Source organism: Ptychodera flava, chromosome 20 (assembly GCF_041260155.1).
Source record: "Ptychodera flava strain L36383 chromosome 20, AS_Pfla_20210202, whole genome shotgun sequence".
Taxonomy (NCBI): domain Eukaryota; kingdom Metazoa; phylum Hemichordata; class Enteropneusta; family Ptychoderidae; genus Ptychodera; species Ptychodera flava.
In genome coordinates, this window is record NC_091947.1 from 34,369,368 (window position 1) to 34,390,702 (window position 21,335).

At 36.3% G+C, this 21,335-nt stretch overlaps 1 protein-coding gene across 1 annotated transcript; it reads right to left on the reverse strand.

Moving 5' to 3' along the window:
- Positions 1–714: 714 nt before the first annotated feature.
- On the reverse strand, positions 715–21,323 carry LOC139120762 (uncharacterized). The gene is made up of 14 exons (XM_070685314.1): positions 21,100–21,323; positions 19,647–19,807; positions 19,204–19,336; positions 18,267–18,455; positions 17,362–17,604; positions 17,113–17,139; positions 14,895–15,005; positions 14,213–14,329; positions 12,963–13,133; positions 12,399–12,648; positions 11,696–11,869; positions 11,372–11,490; positions 1,431–1,623; positions 715–1,069 (listed from the first exon to the last, which is right to left on the reverse strand). The coding sequence occupies exons 1-10, from the start codon at positions 21,116–21,118 to the stop codon at positions 12,545–12,547; spliced, it is 1,275 nt and encodes a 424-aa protein (XP_070541415.1). The 5' UTR covers positions 21,119–21,323; the 3' UTR covers positions 715–1,069; positions 1,431–1,623; positions 11,372–11,490; positions 11,696–11,869; positions 12,399–12,544.
- Positions 21,324–21,335: the final 12 nt, after the last annotated feature.

Here is a 21,335-nt window from a genome sequence, read left to right on the forward strand (position 1 = left end):
TGTTGAGCGGTCTCAGTCAGAAAAATGTAACAACTTAGCCGGCTATTGAACCATAGACCCTCGAGAGGATCTATGATTGAACCACTCTTTATTGGGAGTGGAGATTTAGCCGAGCGGTTCTCTCTGTGGCCTCTCAGCTAGGCGACGATGCCGTATGTTGTGGGTTCGAATCCGATTGAAAACTAGCCGTATAATTTATGACCAATTATTAGTTATCTGATTTCGTCACACACCTTGCATTTTTCTAATGTGGTTTGTAATTTTGGTACCTCATGTCATGTTCATTTCGAGGTAGCATACAACTACGATATTGCCATGCAGGTGCGCGCAATCACGCCTGCATCGCCTCTCACACACCTATTTTAAGAACATGCATATCAGAACATTTACAACATTCAAACCCTGTAGTTTTTTAGGAGTATCACTGTTTATGATGAATTACGCAATCTCTTGCTGTTCTCAAGCACTAGCAGACCGAAACAAGTGCGAAAAATAATTTCCATAGAAGATTACACCAAGAGGACCAGTTCCTTATGCTCCAAGTATGATCCCTTAAAACCTGTTATAAGCTGCAAGTTCAACACTTTTCTTTCTATAATCACATGGCAGTGAAGCGACATGTTGTTCGACGTTGCAAAAGCTTTCAAAATCGATACCCTAAATTTTACTTTATAATAAATTAAATATTCTCGTTAGAATTTGACGCTCTCGGTGTATTTCCTTAATGTTGTCATCGAGACAGTCCTCAGTGTTCAAATCTTTATATTACGCCATACCTTTCTGTGGGCATATTAGAATGATGTTAATTATAGTCCGGCGTATATGTAGTCATTGTCATCTGTGAGGTCACTTGTGTATGCTTCCTTGACCGCATCGTTCATTTCACAGGTTTTCTTCTCTGATGAGCCGTTCTCATGAAAGTTTACCGATTGACAGGATTTCACGGCAGTGCAGATATTAACACAATGTTTCAGGCTGTAGGCTTGTCTTGAAGATATCTGATGATTTTGTAAATATTTGCCATTTGCAAGTCGGTAGACACTCAAAGCATAGGTACTTCCACGCACCTCTGTTCAATATAAAGACAGAATATTGCGATGATGAATTAATGTTTTGCAACTTTTTGATTGAAAATGAAAGAATATATGACGAGGCATAAAAACGTACTAAAAATGTAAGGCATAAGGATATGGCTCTATAATATCAAACATAATTGGGGGGGGGGGGGTTAATCACTTTTGTATACTTATCTTAAGTTACAAAATCCAGAACAATAGGCTTCATGTTAAAGAAAGAAAAGTTGATATGTAAGTGCAGGAAACTTAGTCAATAAATGTAAGTGCCAGGCCAGAGGAGGTGATTTGTACGAAGTAGTATAGAGTTGATGTAATTCCAAAGCCAATATATAGAATTTTATGCCTCATACTTACTTGATGACCTAGTTGTAAAATTACCCGGTGGATCTGACTGAGGTCCTTCGCCATAACTGTTGTAGGCTACCATGTAATACTCATAGCTGGTCTCTTGTACGAGTGAATTTAACGTTAACGTGTAAGTCGTGGCAGATTCTACCAGCTCGGAAGTGGTAGTTTCGCTTTGCCTGTCTTTTATCCAATAGTAGAACTACAAAAAGTGAAAACCAAGCCATCTTCCATATTAGGCTACCGCAATAAAAAAATAACTAAATATATATGATGAAATATAGATATTAAGAAATCGCCTGGTTTTAAAAGGTCAAAGCAAACTGAATTCATTAAACTGTGTCAATAAGTAAGCTGAAAATAATCTTGTATTAGCGGAACGATTCGTCTCTAAATAATGAGAAGTCAACAATTAAGGAATATATTGTATTATTTGAATAGATTGCAATATATACATTATTTACACCCCCTCCATAAGCGCAATATACTTATGACAAAACATGGAAGAACGTCATTATTTAACCTTTAGGTCGAAAAAAAATTAAATCTCCACTATCTGTTCTATAATGAATCAAACGTACAAAACAAATATATGACACCCCGCAGTAAGTGTAACAACGCCAGTTTACATTTAGCTGGACGCATTGAAACCTGCCACTGATATAAATGTTCTATTGTATCGTGATATTAAGTCTAGGCATAAGTGGACACCATATACCAAAATGAAATACGTCAGAAACACCATGAAGTGTCAATAATGATTAAATTCTTAGTTTTCTTTAGACAGGTTAGTTTGCGCTACATACAGCCTTGGTGTTGCTATTGTTTTCGTACAGGTCACTCGTTAATACTACGCCTGTTCAAGATCAGTGCATTCAACTTTATGACAGAACACGATTCAAAGTGTAAATTATCCTGTTATCATGTATCATGCTCATCAGACTTTGGGTGTAACTGAATCTGGGTATGATGATTGTACCTCTAAAGTCACTTTGGACATATGGCCTAACAAAAGTTCACTAAACATCCAAACGGTCTATTGATCATGCTCGGCAAAACATATAACCAACATGTAACCAATGCACCTAAGGAATTCATTTAATATGCAAATTAGCTAAACACCCTCATCAAACGTTGAGTTAAACGAACTCAGAGTAAGACCAGTTAACCTCAGATGACCGATCGAATTCAGTTATTCAATTTTAATATGTTACCTAATTACGTAAAGTTATCAAGTGGACGTTGCACCCAACACAGCATATTTTGCTCAAAAATCACTTTTTTGCAAATATTCATTCAATTTGAATTAATTTGTTAACCCAAGAATAAGATATTGTTTGGTTCACCTTTTAGCTTGTCAAGCAGTCGGAAGTAGCGTGATAAAGAAGTGTTAATTTATGAAAATATATGCATATCACCCAATTTCCTGGCTTCTTTTTCTCCCAATTTCAAGATTGTCAAACAATTTAACTCCACTCTGGCCGGTCAAATTTTCTGAAATTTTCACATTATATGTTGCTTAAATGGTATATAAGAAAAATATTATTTTTTTGCAATAAAGTTCTTACATTTTAAAATAGAGGCAATTTAATTTCGCTCATCATGATTTTAAAACTTTTATTTGAGTATCAGTCTTTCAACCCATGCCATTTTAGAATGACGACAGATAATGCAAAATGCAAAATAAAATAGTCATTTTTTTCCTACATGTACTCTTTTTCAAGTGAAATATAACATTTCAGAAAATAGCGTCGTATTTGACTTAAATTATTTTACTTATTTATTTATTTATTTTAATTATTATACCAAAATTTAGGATTTTACCCTAAATATACACCCACTTCATCCTTCGAGTAAACTATTGCTACCATACTAAACTTTAGAGTCTCTGCTTTTTGAAAATATAGAGTATGAGGGGTTTCCTTGTCATCTCTGATTAGAAATATTGCTTTGAAAAAAAACTATGATGGCAACAGGCAACTCCACCTCAAATATGCAAATGGACTAATAATGATACATTACACTCATCAACTTTTCGAGAGCAACTAAATCTAGCAAGGGTAATCTAGAAGTTTGATCAAATTCAGAATGTTCAATTTGGTGCTGTCAACTATGATATGAGGCAAGTTTGCGCAATTTACTGTATTGACAATGAGCCAATTATGAACATATCGTGCCCTTGAACTTTCAGTGTATTCAAACCTAACCAGATGTCATATCAAAATCAGTACGTTTAGCATCGAAATTTACAAATGCGTTTATCATCCTGAATTTCTTCCTTATCAAAGTTGATGCTTAAACTTAGTAAGACCATTATCTCAGAGCCTTAGTGGACACCTATGCATTCAGTATCAATACATAGTATAATTACAGAAATTCATTCAATATGCAAATGAGGTTATAAAAAGTATGCCATGCTCCTCAAAGTTTGACTATAAGTCCATATGAGTACATCGTCTGCTCGCACGGGTCCGTTACTTCCCTCTAACCAACTACTGACCAGCTGCCCGAACAAAAGACCTTGGAAAGCGAAGATGATACAAGTAGACTAGAGTATCGTAGAAGGCCCACATAATTCGATCAATCGCAAAATCCTTCAAATGCCGACACCTTTATACATTGTTATGTAGGTCATTTCCCCCACACTCATCATGACCTGAGTTCAATTAGTCTAGAACATTCTCAAGGTCACTGCCCTTGATGACCTCACAACCTTGAATTCAATTAGTCATGTTTGGAATGTTCTGGAAAGTTGATTAGTTGTGTAAGGGAGATAATTTTAGAACAGTAATTAGCATGTCAATAAAAGTTCTAGATTGTTCTTATATGCCTTTATAAAAGGGACGTGCTCAGCTTCCAGTCAGACTTTTGGGATCGTGTCTCTTGTGTGTTGTTAAAACTCCAGCAGTAGTCATTCTCAAGACTTTTCAAGACCTTCACTGCCAACGCTGGATTTATACTGTGGACTTTGTGCAGCTTCAAGCCTGCAAGCCGAAGGACTGTTCATTCATCCGACTGACTGTTACAACTCTGAGACTGGAGCTTTGCCGTCCCAGCTGAGATAAGTAGTCTGTACACTTTAAAGCTTGTATTCTATCCCTAACTTAGCAATTAGTTTTATTTTCGTAATAAATTTTGTTTAAACGGAAACTGCTGAGTTCACCCTTTTGTTCGTTTTCTCTGCACGTAACAAATTGGGGGCTTGTCCGGGATACGAATATTTTGAGCCGTTTGACAACATTTTGACAGCCTTTTCAAAACTACTGTATACTGTGAACTCAGCAAAATTTAATTATGGCGGAATTTAAACCAGAGGAAATGGATGACCTTGATCAGGACACATTTAATTCCCTCAGAAAAGACAACCTCATAGCACTGGCAAATTTCCTTAAAGTAGATGTCAAAAGATCTATGCGCAAGCGAGAAATTCAGTTCAAGATTGCAAAACATTTAGTTAATTCTGGCCATTTTGAAGAGTCTGCCTTAAAAGATTATGAGCCTGAGTCTTCCTTCGAACTCAAAAAATTAGAATTAGAAATACAGGCAGATTTGGAGCTTAAGAAATTGGAATTAGAAAAGGAAAAATTGCAAATGGAAGAAAGGGAAAGGCAGGAAAAATTACAAATGAAAGACAAAGAATTACAAATGGAAGAAAGACAGAGAGAAAAAAGAGAGAGAATTGGAAGAACATCGACTACAGTTAGAAATGAGACGTTTAGAGCTTGGACAGTCAGGAAAATTCTTCCCTTCAGACAAGTTTGACATCACTAAGCATTTCAGGTTAGTTCCCCCTTTCCAAGAAAAGGATGTTGATAAATATTTCTCCATTTTGAGAAAATTGCTCAGAGTCTGAATTGGCCTAAGGAGTCCTGGTCTATGCTTTTGCAGAGTGCTTTGGTGGGTAAAGCCAGAGAAATTTACATTCAGTTGTCAGTAGAGCAGGCTTCAGATTATGATTCTGTGAAGGAATTAATTCTCAAGGGCTATGAGTTGGTGCCTGAAGCTTACCGTCAGAAATTAGGGATTGTGAGAAGGTGAAGGATCAAACTTATGTTGAATTTGCTCGAACAAAAGAACAACTGTTTGATCGTTGGTGTTCTTCTGAAAAGGTCAGTCAGAATTATGACAAATTACGACAGCTTGTTTTGATTGAGGAATTTAAAAGGTGCATCCGGAGTGACATCAAGACGTTTATCAATGAACAAAAGGCAGATACATTGGAGGTTGCTGCACGTTGGCCGATGATTATTCATTGACCCACAAATCTTCCTTTCTCAGCAAACCATCCCAGTCCTTTTCATACAGAAACAATGCAGGTAAATTTAACTCCTCCTTTTCATCCAAGAATTTCTCAAAGGACAGTAGAAAATCAAATGACAACAGTTCACAAAATTCAAGTAACACTCCCACATCATCAGATCCCAAGTCTCAATCTCCTTCTGACAAACAGTTCGGTACACTTTCTTGTAATTATTGTAAGAAAGACGGCCATTTAATGTCAGATTGTTTCAAATTGAAAAGAAAACGTGAAGGTCAAAGTAGTCAAAGTGGATCTAAGCCCACCGGCTTTATTTCTTCATCAACTCGATTAGAGTCTAATAATGTGTGCAACACATTTTCTGAGGTTAAATCCCTCTCATCCCCAATTAGTGAGGTCAAGGTCAATTCTTCTCAAGATAGCATTATGGGTATTTTCGAACCATTTATTCACGATGGTTTTATATCACTTTCTAGTGATTTTTCTTCCGCTACCCCTGTCAAAATTTTAAGAGATACCGGGGCTTCCCAGTCTCTTTTGTTGGCAGATACCCTGCCGTTTTCTGAAAAGTCATTTCAGGTTCTAAAGTTCTTATTAAGGGGGTAGATTGCAATGACTACATTCCTGTTCCTCTCCATAATGTCTATTTGTCTTCGGACTTTGTTTCTGGACCTGTGACTTTAGGTATTAGGCCATTTTTGCCTTTTGAAGGGATTCACTTCTTCTTGGAAACGACCTTGCTGGGGACAAGGTCATTACTAATCCACTTGTGACTGATAATCCTAGTTTAGATCAGGATCCAGAGCCAATGAACAGAATTGAACAAGAGATACCCGATTTATTTCCTTCATGTGCAATTACTCGAGCCATGTCAAAGAAAACTTCCGAGAATCAAAATACTCTCAAAAATAATGTCACAGATGTTGACTAAATGACACCTTTCTCAGTCAGGTGTTTGACACGGATCATTCCGTTAATCCCTCTTGGATTTGAAACTTCCAGTAAAACTTCTGCTGACCAAAGTCAGACATTTTCTAGATCAAATCCCATTGCAGAACAACACAAAGACCCAGATATTTTGTCTTTGTTTGACAGGGAAGATGATGAAGATAAAACTTCAGATAGCTCTGTTTCCTATTATACAAAATCTGGTATTCTCATGCGTAAATGGAGACCTCCAGATGTCTTGGTTGATGACGATTGGGCTATAAAACATCAAATTGTGGTTCCAAAGCCCTACCGTGCTGAAATATTGCGCCTGGCCCATGAAACGCCCTGGGCTGGTCACTTAGGAGTCAGGAAAACTTATCATAAAATTCTCAGTCACTTTTATTGGCCTAATCTCAGGCAGGATGTAGCACATTTCTGTAAAACTTGTCACACATGTCAAATGGTAGGAAAGCCAAATCAGACCATTCCAAAGGCCCCTTTACAGCCAATTCCTGCATTTCAAGAACCATTTAGTAGGATACTAATAGACTGTGTTGGGCCCCTACCAAAAACAAGATCAGGAAATGAGTACATGTTGACAATTATGTGTACATCAACTCGGTTCCCAGAAGCCATACCACTGAGAAACATAAAGACAAAGACTATAGTGAGAGCTTTAGTCAAATTTTTCACTTTATTCGGCCTCCCTAAATGCGTCCAGTCCGATCAAGGCTCCAACTTTATGTCTGGTATTTTTCAACAAGTAATGGATCAGCTAGGCATTAAACAGTATAGGTCATCCGCCTATCATCCAGAAAGTCAGGGTGCTCTTGAGCGATTTCATCAAACTTTGAAAAACATGATTAGGACCTACTGTTTTGACACAGAGAAGCAGTGGGATGAAGGAATTCATTTTTTGCTCTTTGCTGTTAGAGAGTCAATTCAAGAGTCTCTTGGTTTTAGCCCATTTGAGCTTGTATTTGGACATACAGTCCGTGGCCCACTTAAGCTCGTTAAAGAGAAATTCCTATCAGACGATGATGATTGTCTGAATATTTTGCAATATGTCTCAGATTTTCGTACAAAGCTCTCAAAAGCATGTGAATTAGCCAGAGAAAATCTTGAGTCATCTCAGCAGTCAATGAAAACCAAATATGATAAAACACCTCAAAACGGAAGTTTGAACCAGGTCAAAAAGTTCTTGTTCTACTTCCAATTCCTGGCAAACCACTCCATGCTCGTTACTTTGGGCCATACCTAATTGATAAGAAATTGAGTGATTTAAATTACATCATAATAACACCTGACAGGCGAAAACAAAAACAGCTATGTCACATAAATATGCTTAAGCCATATTTGGATAGGGATAATCCTACTATAACTCAGCCTGTCAGTGCAGTCAGTTCAAGCCATTATGAAGATAGTGATACTGAAACTGACTTGAGTGAAAATACTCTAAACTCAAAGCTGGGCTCGGTCAAGCTTCAGAACTCAGAAATCCCGGAGAAGCTGGAGTCTACAAAGTTGGCACACCTCGAGCCGTCACAACAAGAGTTGAAAGAACTGCTCCAAGAATATAAACACCTGTTTCAAGATGTTCCAATGACGACCAACGTCATCTATCACGACATAGATGCTAGGGACAGTAAGCCTGTAAAACAACATCCATACAGACTGAATCCAACGAAAGCGAAATATTTCCAGGAAGAAGTCAAATACCTGCTGAACAATGACTTTATTGAACCCAGTAAAAGTAACTGGAGTTCGCCGTGCATACTTGTTCCCAAATCAGATCACAGTTATCGTATGTGCACGGACTTTAGGAAAGTCAACACTTTAACAAAGACAGACACTTTCCCAATCCCGAGGATTGATGACTGCATCGACCGAGTGGGAAAAGCCAAGTATGTGACGAAATTTGACCCACTGAAGGGATTTTGGCAAGTCCCTCTGACGGATCGTGCTCGTGAAATATCCGCCTTTGTTACACCAGACGGATTGTTCCAGTACAAGGTGATGCCATTCGGAATGAAGAACTCTCTGGCAACGTTCCAACGGATGATCAACGACGTCATATCCGGGCTAGACGGGTGTGCAGCGTACGTTGACGACGTCGTCCTGTATAGTGACACCTGGGAGGAACACATCAAGCTCATGCGGAAGTTCTTTGAGAGACTGAGCAAAGCAATGTTGACTGTCAACCTTGCCAAATCTGAGTTTGGTTGGGCTAGGGTAACTTACCTCGGACATACTGTAGGACAGGGTGAGGTAAAACCTGTTGATGCCAAAATCAGTGCCATTTCAAGTTTTCCCATACCAAACTGCAAACGACAACTGATGCGCTTTCTCGGTATGGCTGGTTACTACAGAAAATTCTGTCCAAATTTCTCCACAATTACTGAGCCTTTGACTAACTTACTTAAAAAGAAAGTAAAGTTTGTTTGGTCAGAGCAATGCCAACAGGCATTTGATACACTTAAAGCCATACTGCAAAGTGCTCCAGTGTTGTCTGCACCAGATTTCACTTTGCCATTCAAATTAGCTGTGGATGCTAGTGATACGGCTGCTGGTGCTGTTTTATTGCAAGAGGATAGTCATGGTGTAGATCATCCTGTTTGCTATTTTTCACGCAAATTTAACAAATCCCAGAGAAACTACTCTACAATTGAAAAAGAGTGTTTATCTTTGATATTAGCTTTACAGCATTTTGAAGTTTATGTTACTTCTTCAAATCAGCCAATAGTGGTTTATATTGATCACAACCCTCTTGTTGTTCTGCAGAAATTTAAAGGCAAAATCAGAGATTGCTAAGATGGAGTTTAATGTTACAGGAGTTTAATCTTGACATTAGACATATCAAAGGCAGAGACAATTTAATTGCAGACTGTCTCTCTCGTATTTAGAGTTTATTGTTGTTCACTTTCAAGAAATTTTACTTTAGAGTAAAACAAATTTGAGTACTTAAATCCTTTTCAAGATTACATTTGTAAAAGAAAGATTTTTCTTTGAAAAATTTCTTTTTTTGAAGAGGGGGTGTGTTATGTAGGTCATTTCCCCCACACTCATCATGACCTGAGTTCAATTAGTCTAGAACATTCTCAAGGTCACTGCCCTTGATGACCTCACAACCTTGAATTCAATTAGTCATGTTTGGAATGTTCTGGAAAGTTGATTAGTTGTGTAAGGGAGATAATTTTAGAACAGTAATTAGCATGTCAATAAAAGTTCTAGATTGTTCTTATATGCCTTTATAAAAGGGACGTGCACAGCTTCCAGTCAGACTTTTGGGATCGTGTCTCTTGTGTGTTGCTAAACTCCAGCAGTAGTCATTCTCAAGACTTCTCAAGACCTTCACTGCCAACGCTGGATTTACTCTGTGGACTTTGTGCAGCTTCAAGCCTGCAAGCCGAAGGACTGTTCATTCATCCGACTGACTGTTACAACTCTGAGACTGGAGCTTTGCCGTCCCAGCTGAGATAAGTAGTCTGTACACTTTAAAGCTTGTATTCTATCCCTAACCTAGCAATTAGTTTTATTTTCGTAATAAATTTTGTTTAAACGGAAACTGCTGAGTTCACCCTTTTGTTCGTTTTCTCTGCACGTAACAACATCAATGTTTTGCACTAGAAGAAGAAAATATTGCAAAAAAACAGCGAGAAATGGACACTTTCTCGCTTTTTTGCGAGAATGCTGCGAGATTATCTTTTCTGTCAATCAATTCCAGTGGGCAAGAAAATGAAATCTCGCAGCATTCTCGCGAACTCAAGTAAGTTAATGCATGGGTGTTTGTACTCATCAAGCCCAAAAGTAAGAAAATGATCAATTATCTTTAAAAACCACCAGATTTGATTGATATTTGGCCTAATTATTGGAATTATTAAATTCTTTAAAAAAATGTCTGCCTAAATTTTGACGAGTTGAGTCACGTGACCAAATCTGATATTTTCCCGCCAAAATTTACGTCTTTATTAATTTTAATATTCCAACCGTAAATCGTTAAATTTTCTTGATTTTCTTTGCACTTTTGGAAAACACATCTATCATATTCTTTCAAAAATACATGGCACTCATGAAACTCTATCTATACTTCTTTCTGATATTCAAAATATTCACGTAAAACGTCAAAAATATTGTATTTGTTGTTTTTTTGTGAAGAATAATATTCAAAATTCAATAATTTTGCATCTGCCACTAGTTCTAACACAAGCTTCCATCCCATTTTACATTAATTGGTCATAATATTTTAATTATTTTTATGTTTAGCGGTTGGAATATTCAGTTATATGCAATATACAATTTTGGCGGGAAAATAACAGATTATTGTAACGTGACCTGACTTAGGTAATATATTATGATAAATTTCAACTTAATCAAATGCGAAACATATTTTTGGCAATTTCACAATTTTCTGACCAGGTCTGCCTAAAAAGTATGTTCAAACTGATTTTACATGTATGGAAGCCTATGCCCATGCATTAACATACCTGAGAAAAGCGAGAAAGTGTCCATTTCTCCCCATTTTCTTGCAATATTTCTACTGCTGTTGTGTTTGTAATTATGTCAATTTCTGCCATACTATTCCTTAAGAGGTTGTTCCTTTCGTTATTTGTCAGGGCTCTCGTAAGTTTCTCCCGCGGCGTAAGTTTGACCGTGTGTTGTGATGATTACTGTAAATACTTTAGTGCTGTAAGACTACCCTAAAAACGTTCTGAAAACGATCGGAAAATGTCTTATTGAAGTATTAACATAATATAATACAGACCTTATAGCCAACGATATCACCATTTTGCCCGTCGGTTTGGGAAATATCAGACCACGTAATCGTCACTGTTGAAGGACTCTTAACATCCGCCGAAATACTGGTAGGAAAGGATGTAAGATCTATAGGGTGAACAAAATGTTACGATAAATAGATTGTGGATTATACGTTGCTCCCTTAACACGTACGATATTTCAACATGAATATTATAATAATTGTTTTCCTGATTGTCGTACGGTATTGAAATTTGTTAACTATTTGTACGACATCGCTGAAATAACATTTCTGAAAGTTTCGCTGAAATAGTCAACGCAAGATTTCACTTACACAAATCATCTTCACAGATGTAATAAATTTGTGTTGTACACCCAACATCTTCATATCCATAATATTGGTCAAGCCTTGCACAGTGTTCTGATCCTCCAGAATTATCAGGAGCACCTGCTATCCAGTAAGAAGTTCCCGTAGCCTCTCCTACTCCATTTTCCCAAACCCATGTACCTTGCGAAAGAAAAAATATTGATTATAGCATTATGTTAACTGATGCACACTTCACAAAAAGTTATATGTTGTTTAGTTTTGAAGCTGACATTATCAATACTACAACTGAGCTCACTTAGGGTTATCTCTTCCATTTCCGTGATGGTAGTATTACTGTAATATTAATAATGTTATGCTTATATTAGTTGTGTCTTTGTTATGCATTGTACAAGTCTTTTGAAATTGCATGATTTTTCATTTTCAGCATACATCTTGAGATAAGACTAAGTCGGTGGGTTTATAATCTGAAGTTCTGTACGCTGGTGTCCGACTTTGGCAAACGTCAGAGGCGTCTAGGTCAGACCTGGATTTTTTCAGCTCAGTTAAACATAAAAATAAATTTCAATTTTGTGTAACGATGACAATGAAAGATAGACAAGATATGAATCAATGTAATTTCTATGAATGTTCGTCCCTGTTTTTGATATGGTCAATGAAAATTTCTTTATGTAAATTTTCAATCCCTTCCTTGAGTATATTAAGCCATTACCTTCTTGCAGTACGTCAGTAAGGCCAACCCAATAATTCCTTGTATAATACCGATAACGTATATACGTATAGACGTAAGTCCATTCATTGTCATCATCAATGATCAACAAATCGCTGTTCATCGATTTGCAATCATCCTGAGCATTATCAACGTTTCTGTCGCAGAACTGAAGAAATAACAGCTATCTCCGGATGAGATCCAACCATTGGGACATGAAGGATTGTTGTAGGCTGTGCAATCGCAGAAGCTCCTGTAATATTGAATAAAGTTAAGCATGCGTAATTAGAGCCAAACCTGGACGAAAGTGAGACTTATGTCGAAAATGGCACCCATTTACTCTAAATAACCAAAATATACTGCAAAATTACAATGTTGCACTGAGCGGTCTAAAATTACTCACAGATGAATTTAAACACTGTCTCACATGTCTATCATCCTAAACATTTTAAAACAGTAAGACCGAATAAATGCTTGACACTGTAATTGCATTAAAAGTTCCCTGTAAGTTTGATCAACTGCATATCTTATTTACATTAACTTTAAAGAGAGACGGTTTAATCTCACCTGAACTGGCTTTACAGATGAATTGATATCCACTTTCAACGTTGACGTCAGCCCAACCGTCATAGCTACGGGCATACATCACAACTGCATTTTCAAGAGCGCCACCATTGGGTTCACCACTGAGCCAACGTGTGAACGAGTGTTGTGTTCCATCTGCTTCGGTCCAAACACCTGAGGAATACAAATGTTAATTATGGCCTGAGTTAAACATCCTGTACACGTGTCGAGCGATTGAAATAGTTTTGATGCACGTCACAAATTTACTGATGTTACCATCAGACCTCTACGACGAAAACCCAAACATTCTGAATGATAATTAAGGAATAATTCGTACCTGTGTACCCTAAGCCTTCGAGTTGCACCATTATTTGACCATGCCGATGTCTACTTTGCCATTAAGAATGGTCAATTTAATTTGGAAAAGTTGTTGGAAATAGTTTGCATCCCGACACGCACAATTAATGCATGGTCACTATACCCAATATATTAAAATGATCTTTCACTTTAAGGTGATAACCGAAGACAAAACTCTATTAGAGACACTTAATTTATGAAGCTATACTCTTTACTTCTGATGTTTAAAAAATGTAAATTGAAGATATGACCCCTGAACGGAAATATTTCGTTATTTTGCAGCATCCAAAAGCATTAGTTTAACGTTAGTTGCAGACATTTGTGACTTGTCGCACAAGAGGGTTTCTCAATGTCTTTCTTCTGTAAAACGTGCTGGTGAATTTGTTGTCCTCTGACTGTAACCGTCTTTTCAATAGATCAATATGTCAACTAAAGGCAACACCTTACTTTGAGTTATATTTCTAAAAGTTTCAGGCCAACAATGGTAAAGAGTCGACTACGACGTGTAGAGAATTAAACATGTGGCTGTTTTATCTGGTAATCGAGATTATTAAAGACGGCGATGTCTTGCACAATGGTCATCAAAAGCAACAAATATAATAAAATAACAAATTATACTGAAACTATAAGATATAATTCGATTAATATTGGTTTACTCCGCGCAAAATAAAAATTACTCATTTCACTTTGACTCTAAATGGCCAGCAAACATTACTACTTAGGGAGATGAACCATAGTAATAAGCTTTAACGATAACAAAGATTCACCAGTGAAATATACGTCTTTTTATTTCTAAAATGCTCTTCAGCAACAGCTTAACCTTTAAAAACTTTATTTCAAAGTTTTTTTTGTAGTGTTTAGGGGTCAATGTAAATTCTTACTGCACCAAAACACACCTTCCTCTTCGATGTCGTTGTAACCAATCAAGAAATCATAAGTCGTTACCAAACTCCATCGCAGCATCTGCCTCAGGAAGGCATACTCAGCGTCATTTGCTGTACTGGTCAAGTGACCTTTGACATACAGAGAAAGACGAACAGACATAGATGCAAAAGGCTTCATGAAAGGGAAATTTAACTCGAATATCATTATTACACTGTAAATTTAATGATTCAATCAGTACGTTATATCTTGTCTTGTTAAAAGATCAGCGGTGCATGAAAATTCGATTATCACTGCATGATTAATATTACAAAATTTACAGCAAGGACAGATAATGGTAACTTTAAGATGCTTTTTCAGAAAATCAAGCTTTTCTTAATTTTTTTTTTCGTAATTGGTTGTAGTGACACAAGTCGCTTTCCTCGTTAATGTTCGTGATTTTTTTGTTGTTACTTTCTCGATTATAACAAAGGGCTTCGCAAAAATGGCGTCATTTCATACCACCACTTTGATCATTCTCGTTAAAATTGGCTTGTTTTGAAACCTTGTTCTTTTCCTTACATTTTTAGTACAAAGTTCGTTTACATCTGTAAATTTGCGAACCATTTCAGTTTCTTACCTGCTAAGCTCTGACATCTTGTTTACATTGAATCAATGTGATGTTAAAGATACTGTAATACTGAATCAATTCCTCACCTCCTTGACTTTGACACCACGTTTCAGCATCATACCAGTTCATGGTGGATGTACTTGGATAATAGCACATCGAGTCATACTCTACCCAACCACTGTTGCAATTGTTTGATTCTGCAAGTACAAGAATAATAGAAGTCTGTGAAAAATCATATATCATGATCATGAATCTTGATTATGTGAAAATCAAAATTTCAATTTTCTCCGAAGCACTAACAAAGCAAAAGAAACCATTTTCATGTTAGATATCGCTAATGTTAGATATCTCGTTTCTGTTATGTCAAAATTTGCATGGTTACCCTGATTTTTAGCTCACGTGTGTAAACACGAGGGCTAATGTCATAGCGATGTCTGTCTGTCTGTCCGTGTGTGTGTGTGTGTGTGTGTGTTAGTGTGTGTGTGTGTGTGTCTGTCTGTCTGTTTACACGATAACTCAAAAACGCCTGAACGGATTCAAATCAGATTTGGTACACAGGTACAGTATGCTACTTGCAAGAACTGATTAGATTTTGGTAAGTGTGGCTTGCATATTAATGAAGTTATGCAATGTCGTTTTTTCATACAATGGTTTCCCTATGGAGACGGTAATGACAGTGTAGACATATATCAAGAAATACTGCACAAAATTTCATGAAACTTTTCACAGATGACAATCTTAGAACATTATCATGATACTGTGAGTGTCATGTCAATTACCTGCTTATTTGCTGCACCAAACTTGATGATACTTGCAACAAATATTGATCTGATATATATCTAATTATACTTAGAAGCATTAGGCAGTGTCAAGTTAATAAATAGCTCATTTGCATATTTTATGAAGGTTTGTAATTAGTCATATAACTCCGATATTACTTCACCGAATGTGATGAAATCTGCTGCAGATACTGATCCGACTGATATCTAACTGTAATGTAAAGCATTTAGTAGTGTGAAATTAATTAAGGGTTCATTTGCATATTGAATGGACTTTGTAATTAGGTATATAACTCTAAATTACGGCACCCAAGTCAGTGAAATTGGGTACAGATATTGTTTTGATAAATATCTAATTGTACTGTGAAGCATTGGCAGTGTCAAGTTAACAAATAGGTAATTTGCATATTTTATGAAGTTTTGTAATTAGTGATATAACTCCAAAATAACTGCACCAAATGTTATGAAATCTGCTGCAGATACTGATCCCACAGATATCTAATTGTGGTGTAGAGCATTTAGTTGTGTAAAGTTAATTAAGGGTTCATTTGCATATTTAATGAACTTTGTAATTAGTGATATTACTCCAAAATTACAGCGTTAAATTTGATGAAACTTGCTACAGATGTTGATGTGATAAATATCCAATTGTACTGAGAAGCATTGAGCAGTGTCACGTTAATAATTAGCTCATTTGCATATTTCATGAAGTCTTATAATCAGTCATATAACTCCGAAATGACTGCATCAAACGTCATGAAAACTGCTGCACATACTGATACGACAGATATCTAACTGTGTTGTAAAGCATTTAGTAGTGTAAAGTTAATTAAGGGTTCATTTGCATATTTAATAAACTTTGTAATTAGGTATATAACTCTGAAATTTCGGCACCAAAATTTTTGAAACGTGCTACAGATATTGATTTGATAAATATTTAATTGTGCAATGAATCATTGAACAGTGTCAAGTTCAGTTAGGGTTTATTTGCATATTTAATGAACTTTGTAATTAGTGACATTACTCTAAAATTACAGCATTAAATTAAATAAAACGTGCTACAAATCTTGATCTGATTGATATCTAATTGTCCCATAAAGCAGTGAGCAGTGTCAAGTTAATTAACAGCTCATTTGCATATTAAATAAAGTTTGTAATTAGTAATTAAACTCTGAGAGTACTGTGCGAAGTTGAAAAAAATACTGCTACATGTATATAGTGATAACATATATCTCATTGTTCTGTGAAGCGTACCACTATTAATGAACCTGTTGTAAAACACGTGAGCATATTCAGTTCATATCTGGTTATTCCTCAATTATAAAGGTCATTGGCTTAAATTTTCTTCAAGGAAAGTTTAAAGTTAAAAACTCTAAGTTTCTCTGCATTCACACCCTTCAATATGGTCTGATAGCTCAGAAACAAATATAAGTCCTGCTTAATCCTTGTACTTTCAGTTATATGTAAGACAGTGTAAGCAACGTTAAATTGACCACACCATGGTAGGAACAATAACACTACGTACCTACAAACAAATTGGTGCCGGCATCAACTGAAAAAAGGTTGAAATGTAGAGTTATATTCCAAATATAGACAATGTTAAGCCAATATCCCACTTTCGCACCTAATTGACTACATAATTCGATTTCAAACCAAGACAGACACATTATTCTTGATAGACTTAATATACATGAAGAAAAAAAGAGATCTGATAACAAAAGTGTGTCAATATGTTTCAACGCAACTTTATAAAGGCTTTAAAGGGGATACTTACATATTGTTATGTATAGATCAAACGATGTACTGCTTCCAATTCCACCCGCCATCACGTGGTTATATTCGCTCAGATAACATATTGAACTAACCAAGTCAAAATCAAATGAACGACATACAAAACTTGTACTTGATGCACATCTGTCAGCGCAGTCAGAAACAGAAGTTGACACTTGTTCGTTGTCGTGACCACTGATGTAACTGTCCGGGATCATCAAGAAATCAGACCGACTTGACAGCACAGCTGATGACGAACAACATACATAGTAGAGATATATAGGAGATGTAATCGAGTGATTTTGAAAATGAAACTTAGTAAAATTCATCCAAGGAACTAAACGTTTATAAGATTCAATCATTTTGATACGATATACGAGATCCTTGAATAATCAACGAAATATTTACTCATTCTATATCACCTGATACTAATACGGTCACATCGCATGGTTAAATTAATGATGCTCGGTTGTATTTAAAAAGGGATATTAAACAATCTACGATGCAATTAACGTTTGTAAATAACTCTGTTTATCTTCATTTTGCAAAAACAGTAACCTTGTATATTCCTGAACACGGAAAATTTTATCAGTTTTGACGCAGATTCCGTGATGTTCACAACATGTTAGTACATGTGCTGCTGTACGCGAAATGTTCAATGTTCAATGTATGTTATTTACTCACGGTAGAAAATCAAAATCTATTTGAGTAACCATGGACCCTAGACAGTCGTTTTCTCGAGGTCAATGGTGCAGCGTATTATGAAATATTGACGATAAACTCTTTAAATGACTGATCTCAATCTTGTAATTATATGTCGACGTCGATCGTAACATGTTGCAATGACCGTGCTGCAAATGTCGGTACAGAATTGTCTGATACATTTATGCAAATAGATATATCTCTTACTTGATGCATCTCCTCTGCAGTATAAGGCACCCAACGTGTGATAACCACTTTCGCCCGAGTCTCCTGTATCTCCGAACCCTAATTTAGTCACTGGCAGATAATCCTTGTCTGTGATTGTTCCCTCGTCGTAACGCCATACATTGTCATTGTTATCACAACTACAAGTTGCAACACCATTATCACAATTACCTGATGAAGAGAGGAAAAGTAAGTTAATGTAGTGTGATATTATCAAACTTTTCGGTCTCTGTATTACTATTCATCTTACAGTTTTTTCCCTCCACAACTTAATGCTTTGCAACCTTATTCATGGGTAACTCATGAAGGGTGTGTACATAGTTCAACCATCCTTTATATGTTGCATATTTGTCATTTTTTCTCAACATCATACATGTTAGCTGACACTTTGCATTGAGCTTGTTTGCAATTTATTGTGTTTTGAGGTCATTTTAAGTGAGAAACGGGAATCACATATGCGCACAATAACTGTATTGCATAAAAATGAAAAAAACGTTATATCAACTCCGCCAGCAGATCAAATTTAACTATGCATGAAAATCTGTAAATCGCCTAATGTATGCCTTTAGTTATGCATCAATATACCAATTATTATCATTCTCAAATTTTACCTTTGTCTGTATTCCTATATGTCAATCTGGTTTAGAATATGTTTGGAATACACACAGGGAATATACAGAGTGCAACTTTTTATGGAATCACGCTATCCATAAGGTGGACATTTACCTCTATTTCAGAGTAAACTGTATTAATTCCATTTACAATATCATTTTAAATGAAAGAAATGCAGAGAACTTTTTATTTATGGCCATGGGCGTGGTCATACGTTTGTGAAGGACAACTTTATTATGGCAATATTTAATTTTAACGGGCTAGTTCATATCGAATAAGCATCATGATTTGTTGTTTACATAGTTACCGTTTGATCCACAAGCACAGAGAGTTTGCCCAAGAGGAGCGCCAGCCCAGTTAACCATAGCATTACCACTTCGGTCAAACCAGGCGCCATAGTTAGACCCGCCTGACTTCAGAATGGAACCATAGCAGTCGTACTGATGAAAGAAAGGTTACTCAGTATAAATTGAATTAAGTGACTGAGGATGTGTTTACACCGTACCTGTTTGGCAATTTCACAAGCGCACATCATTGTGAGGGATGTGCACCGATGGAGGTACAAAACTGTCGATTTAGAATACCGTTGATCGATGTCATGTGTGTCTTTGAAAAAAAATAGTGAGCTTATTGGCTGGAGCATACTTCACACATCCTTCTTTGACCTGCTTGCATGCATTCCAGAAAAAAATCCAGGATCATAATCATACCACATTTATTATCATGTCTGAGAGACTTTGTAATTATCACCTTAATGTACTGCCAACAGCTATCTGAGATGTCTGCAAGTGCTGCCATTTGGTCTGTTGTTACTCCATGCTGATACACAACATCTAATAAATATGATTGCAAGCCTTCATATCCAGACACGTAGCCCCGAGTTTCCTGGTTATGATGAATGACCGTTGTGCCTGATGAAAATTAAAAGATTAGGGTACTTCCTTTTCACCACATTATCAGAAATATCCTGTACTTAAATAAATATCTTGGCGAGCTGAAAATAAACTTTATACTGAAATTTCAGACTTTTGTGATAGCAATATAGACAATTCTAACACGTGACAACAGCATCCGGGCATTTTTACGTACATTTAGACCATTGTTAGGTAAAGGTTAAACCTTTCTCCTCCAAGCCTTGTGGACTTTCCGGATATTGTTGGTTGTTTTTAACAGTGTACCATTTAAGCAGTGAAATGTAGATTGCCACACGCACGAACTTGACACTTACAGAAGTCCCTGGCCTTTTAAACTTATAAACCATCTTAGTTATACAGGGCGCCTGGATAGGACCATACTCATTAACATAAGAAGGCAAACATTACACATCCTCCTACCTTTTTATATAAACGCGATTGGAACTAATTTGGGATAAATGGACCTTCATATTTGTCAAAGGTCTCAAAAGAGTTAGATGCCACATAGCTGGATGTTGCTATCTCACAAATTACTCATAAAAACAAGTGTGTAACGTAAAAAGAAAAGCAGATGAGCTTGCATTGTAGATTAAACTGACATTACTTCACCATCCAATTATCCCAAATTAGCTCCGATCGTATTTATTATCTACTTGGTTTGCTAAGTACAGTAATATTCTCTTCATCAAACTGTAATGAACGGTTTTTAAATACCTATTTCATCAAACATTACTCATTTTAGAATATTTTTGACAGGGCAGGTAGCAATAGTTACAGGTATGCATAGAAAGACAGTCTAATATTTGATAAATTCCACATTATTAGAAGTGGAACAAGGAAACTAGCTGCACCAACTTTGTTTTACATTATCTCTTAACGAAAGAACATTTCATGAACTCTGCAAAACGCACCTGTTAATATATGTAGTGATGTTCAAAAGAGGGAATTGCATTATTTTAGAAGTACTGTGTCAATATGAAATCGATTCTCCTCTCATGTCACTTTATCTGTCTGATTACATGAAACTCTGGGTAATAAGTTTTCAATGCATAAAAACATATGGATTTTATGATTTTTTTCAATGTATGTAATTAATTTTGCTTTACTGCCCAATATCTTCTAAATAATCAAGTACCAAGATGGCAAGCAAACGGCATTTTACCAGATATAAGGTAGGCTTTCAAAAATACATTTTCTAATTTTTTTTTCTGTAGAAAGGTTTGACAATTTGGTATGCCGGTCCACAGACTAATAATCAGCACGCAGCAATTCTAGCTGGTTTTACATACCAATGGAGTCACTAGTCATATCACAGTAGACACGGAACGGATCAACGCCATTGTAAGGTCCATCTGGATCGATGGTAAAGTAACCACTTGACGTGTAGCCATCACGTTTCCACTCAGCACACGAAGCTTTAACGTAAGCCAAGGAAAAAAGGAATTATTTATTAAGTAAAAGCATTACGAAATAAAATATTTTGATTCTCAGCTTACATTAAAATCGACTTTAGTATTTCAGTCCA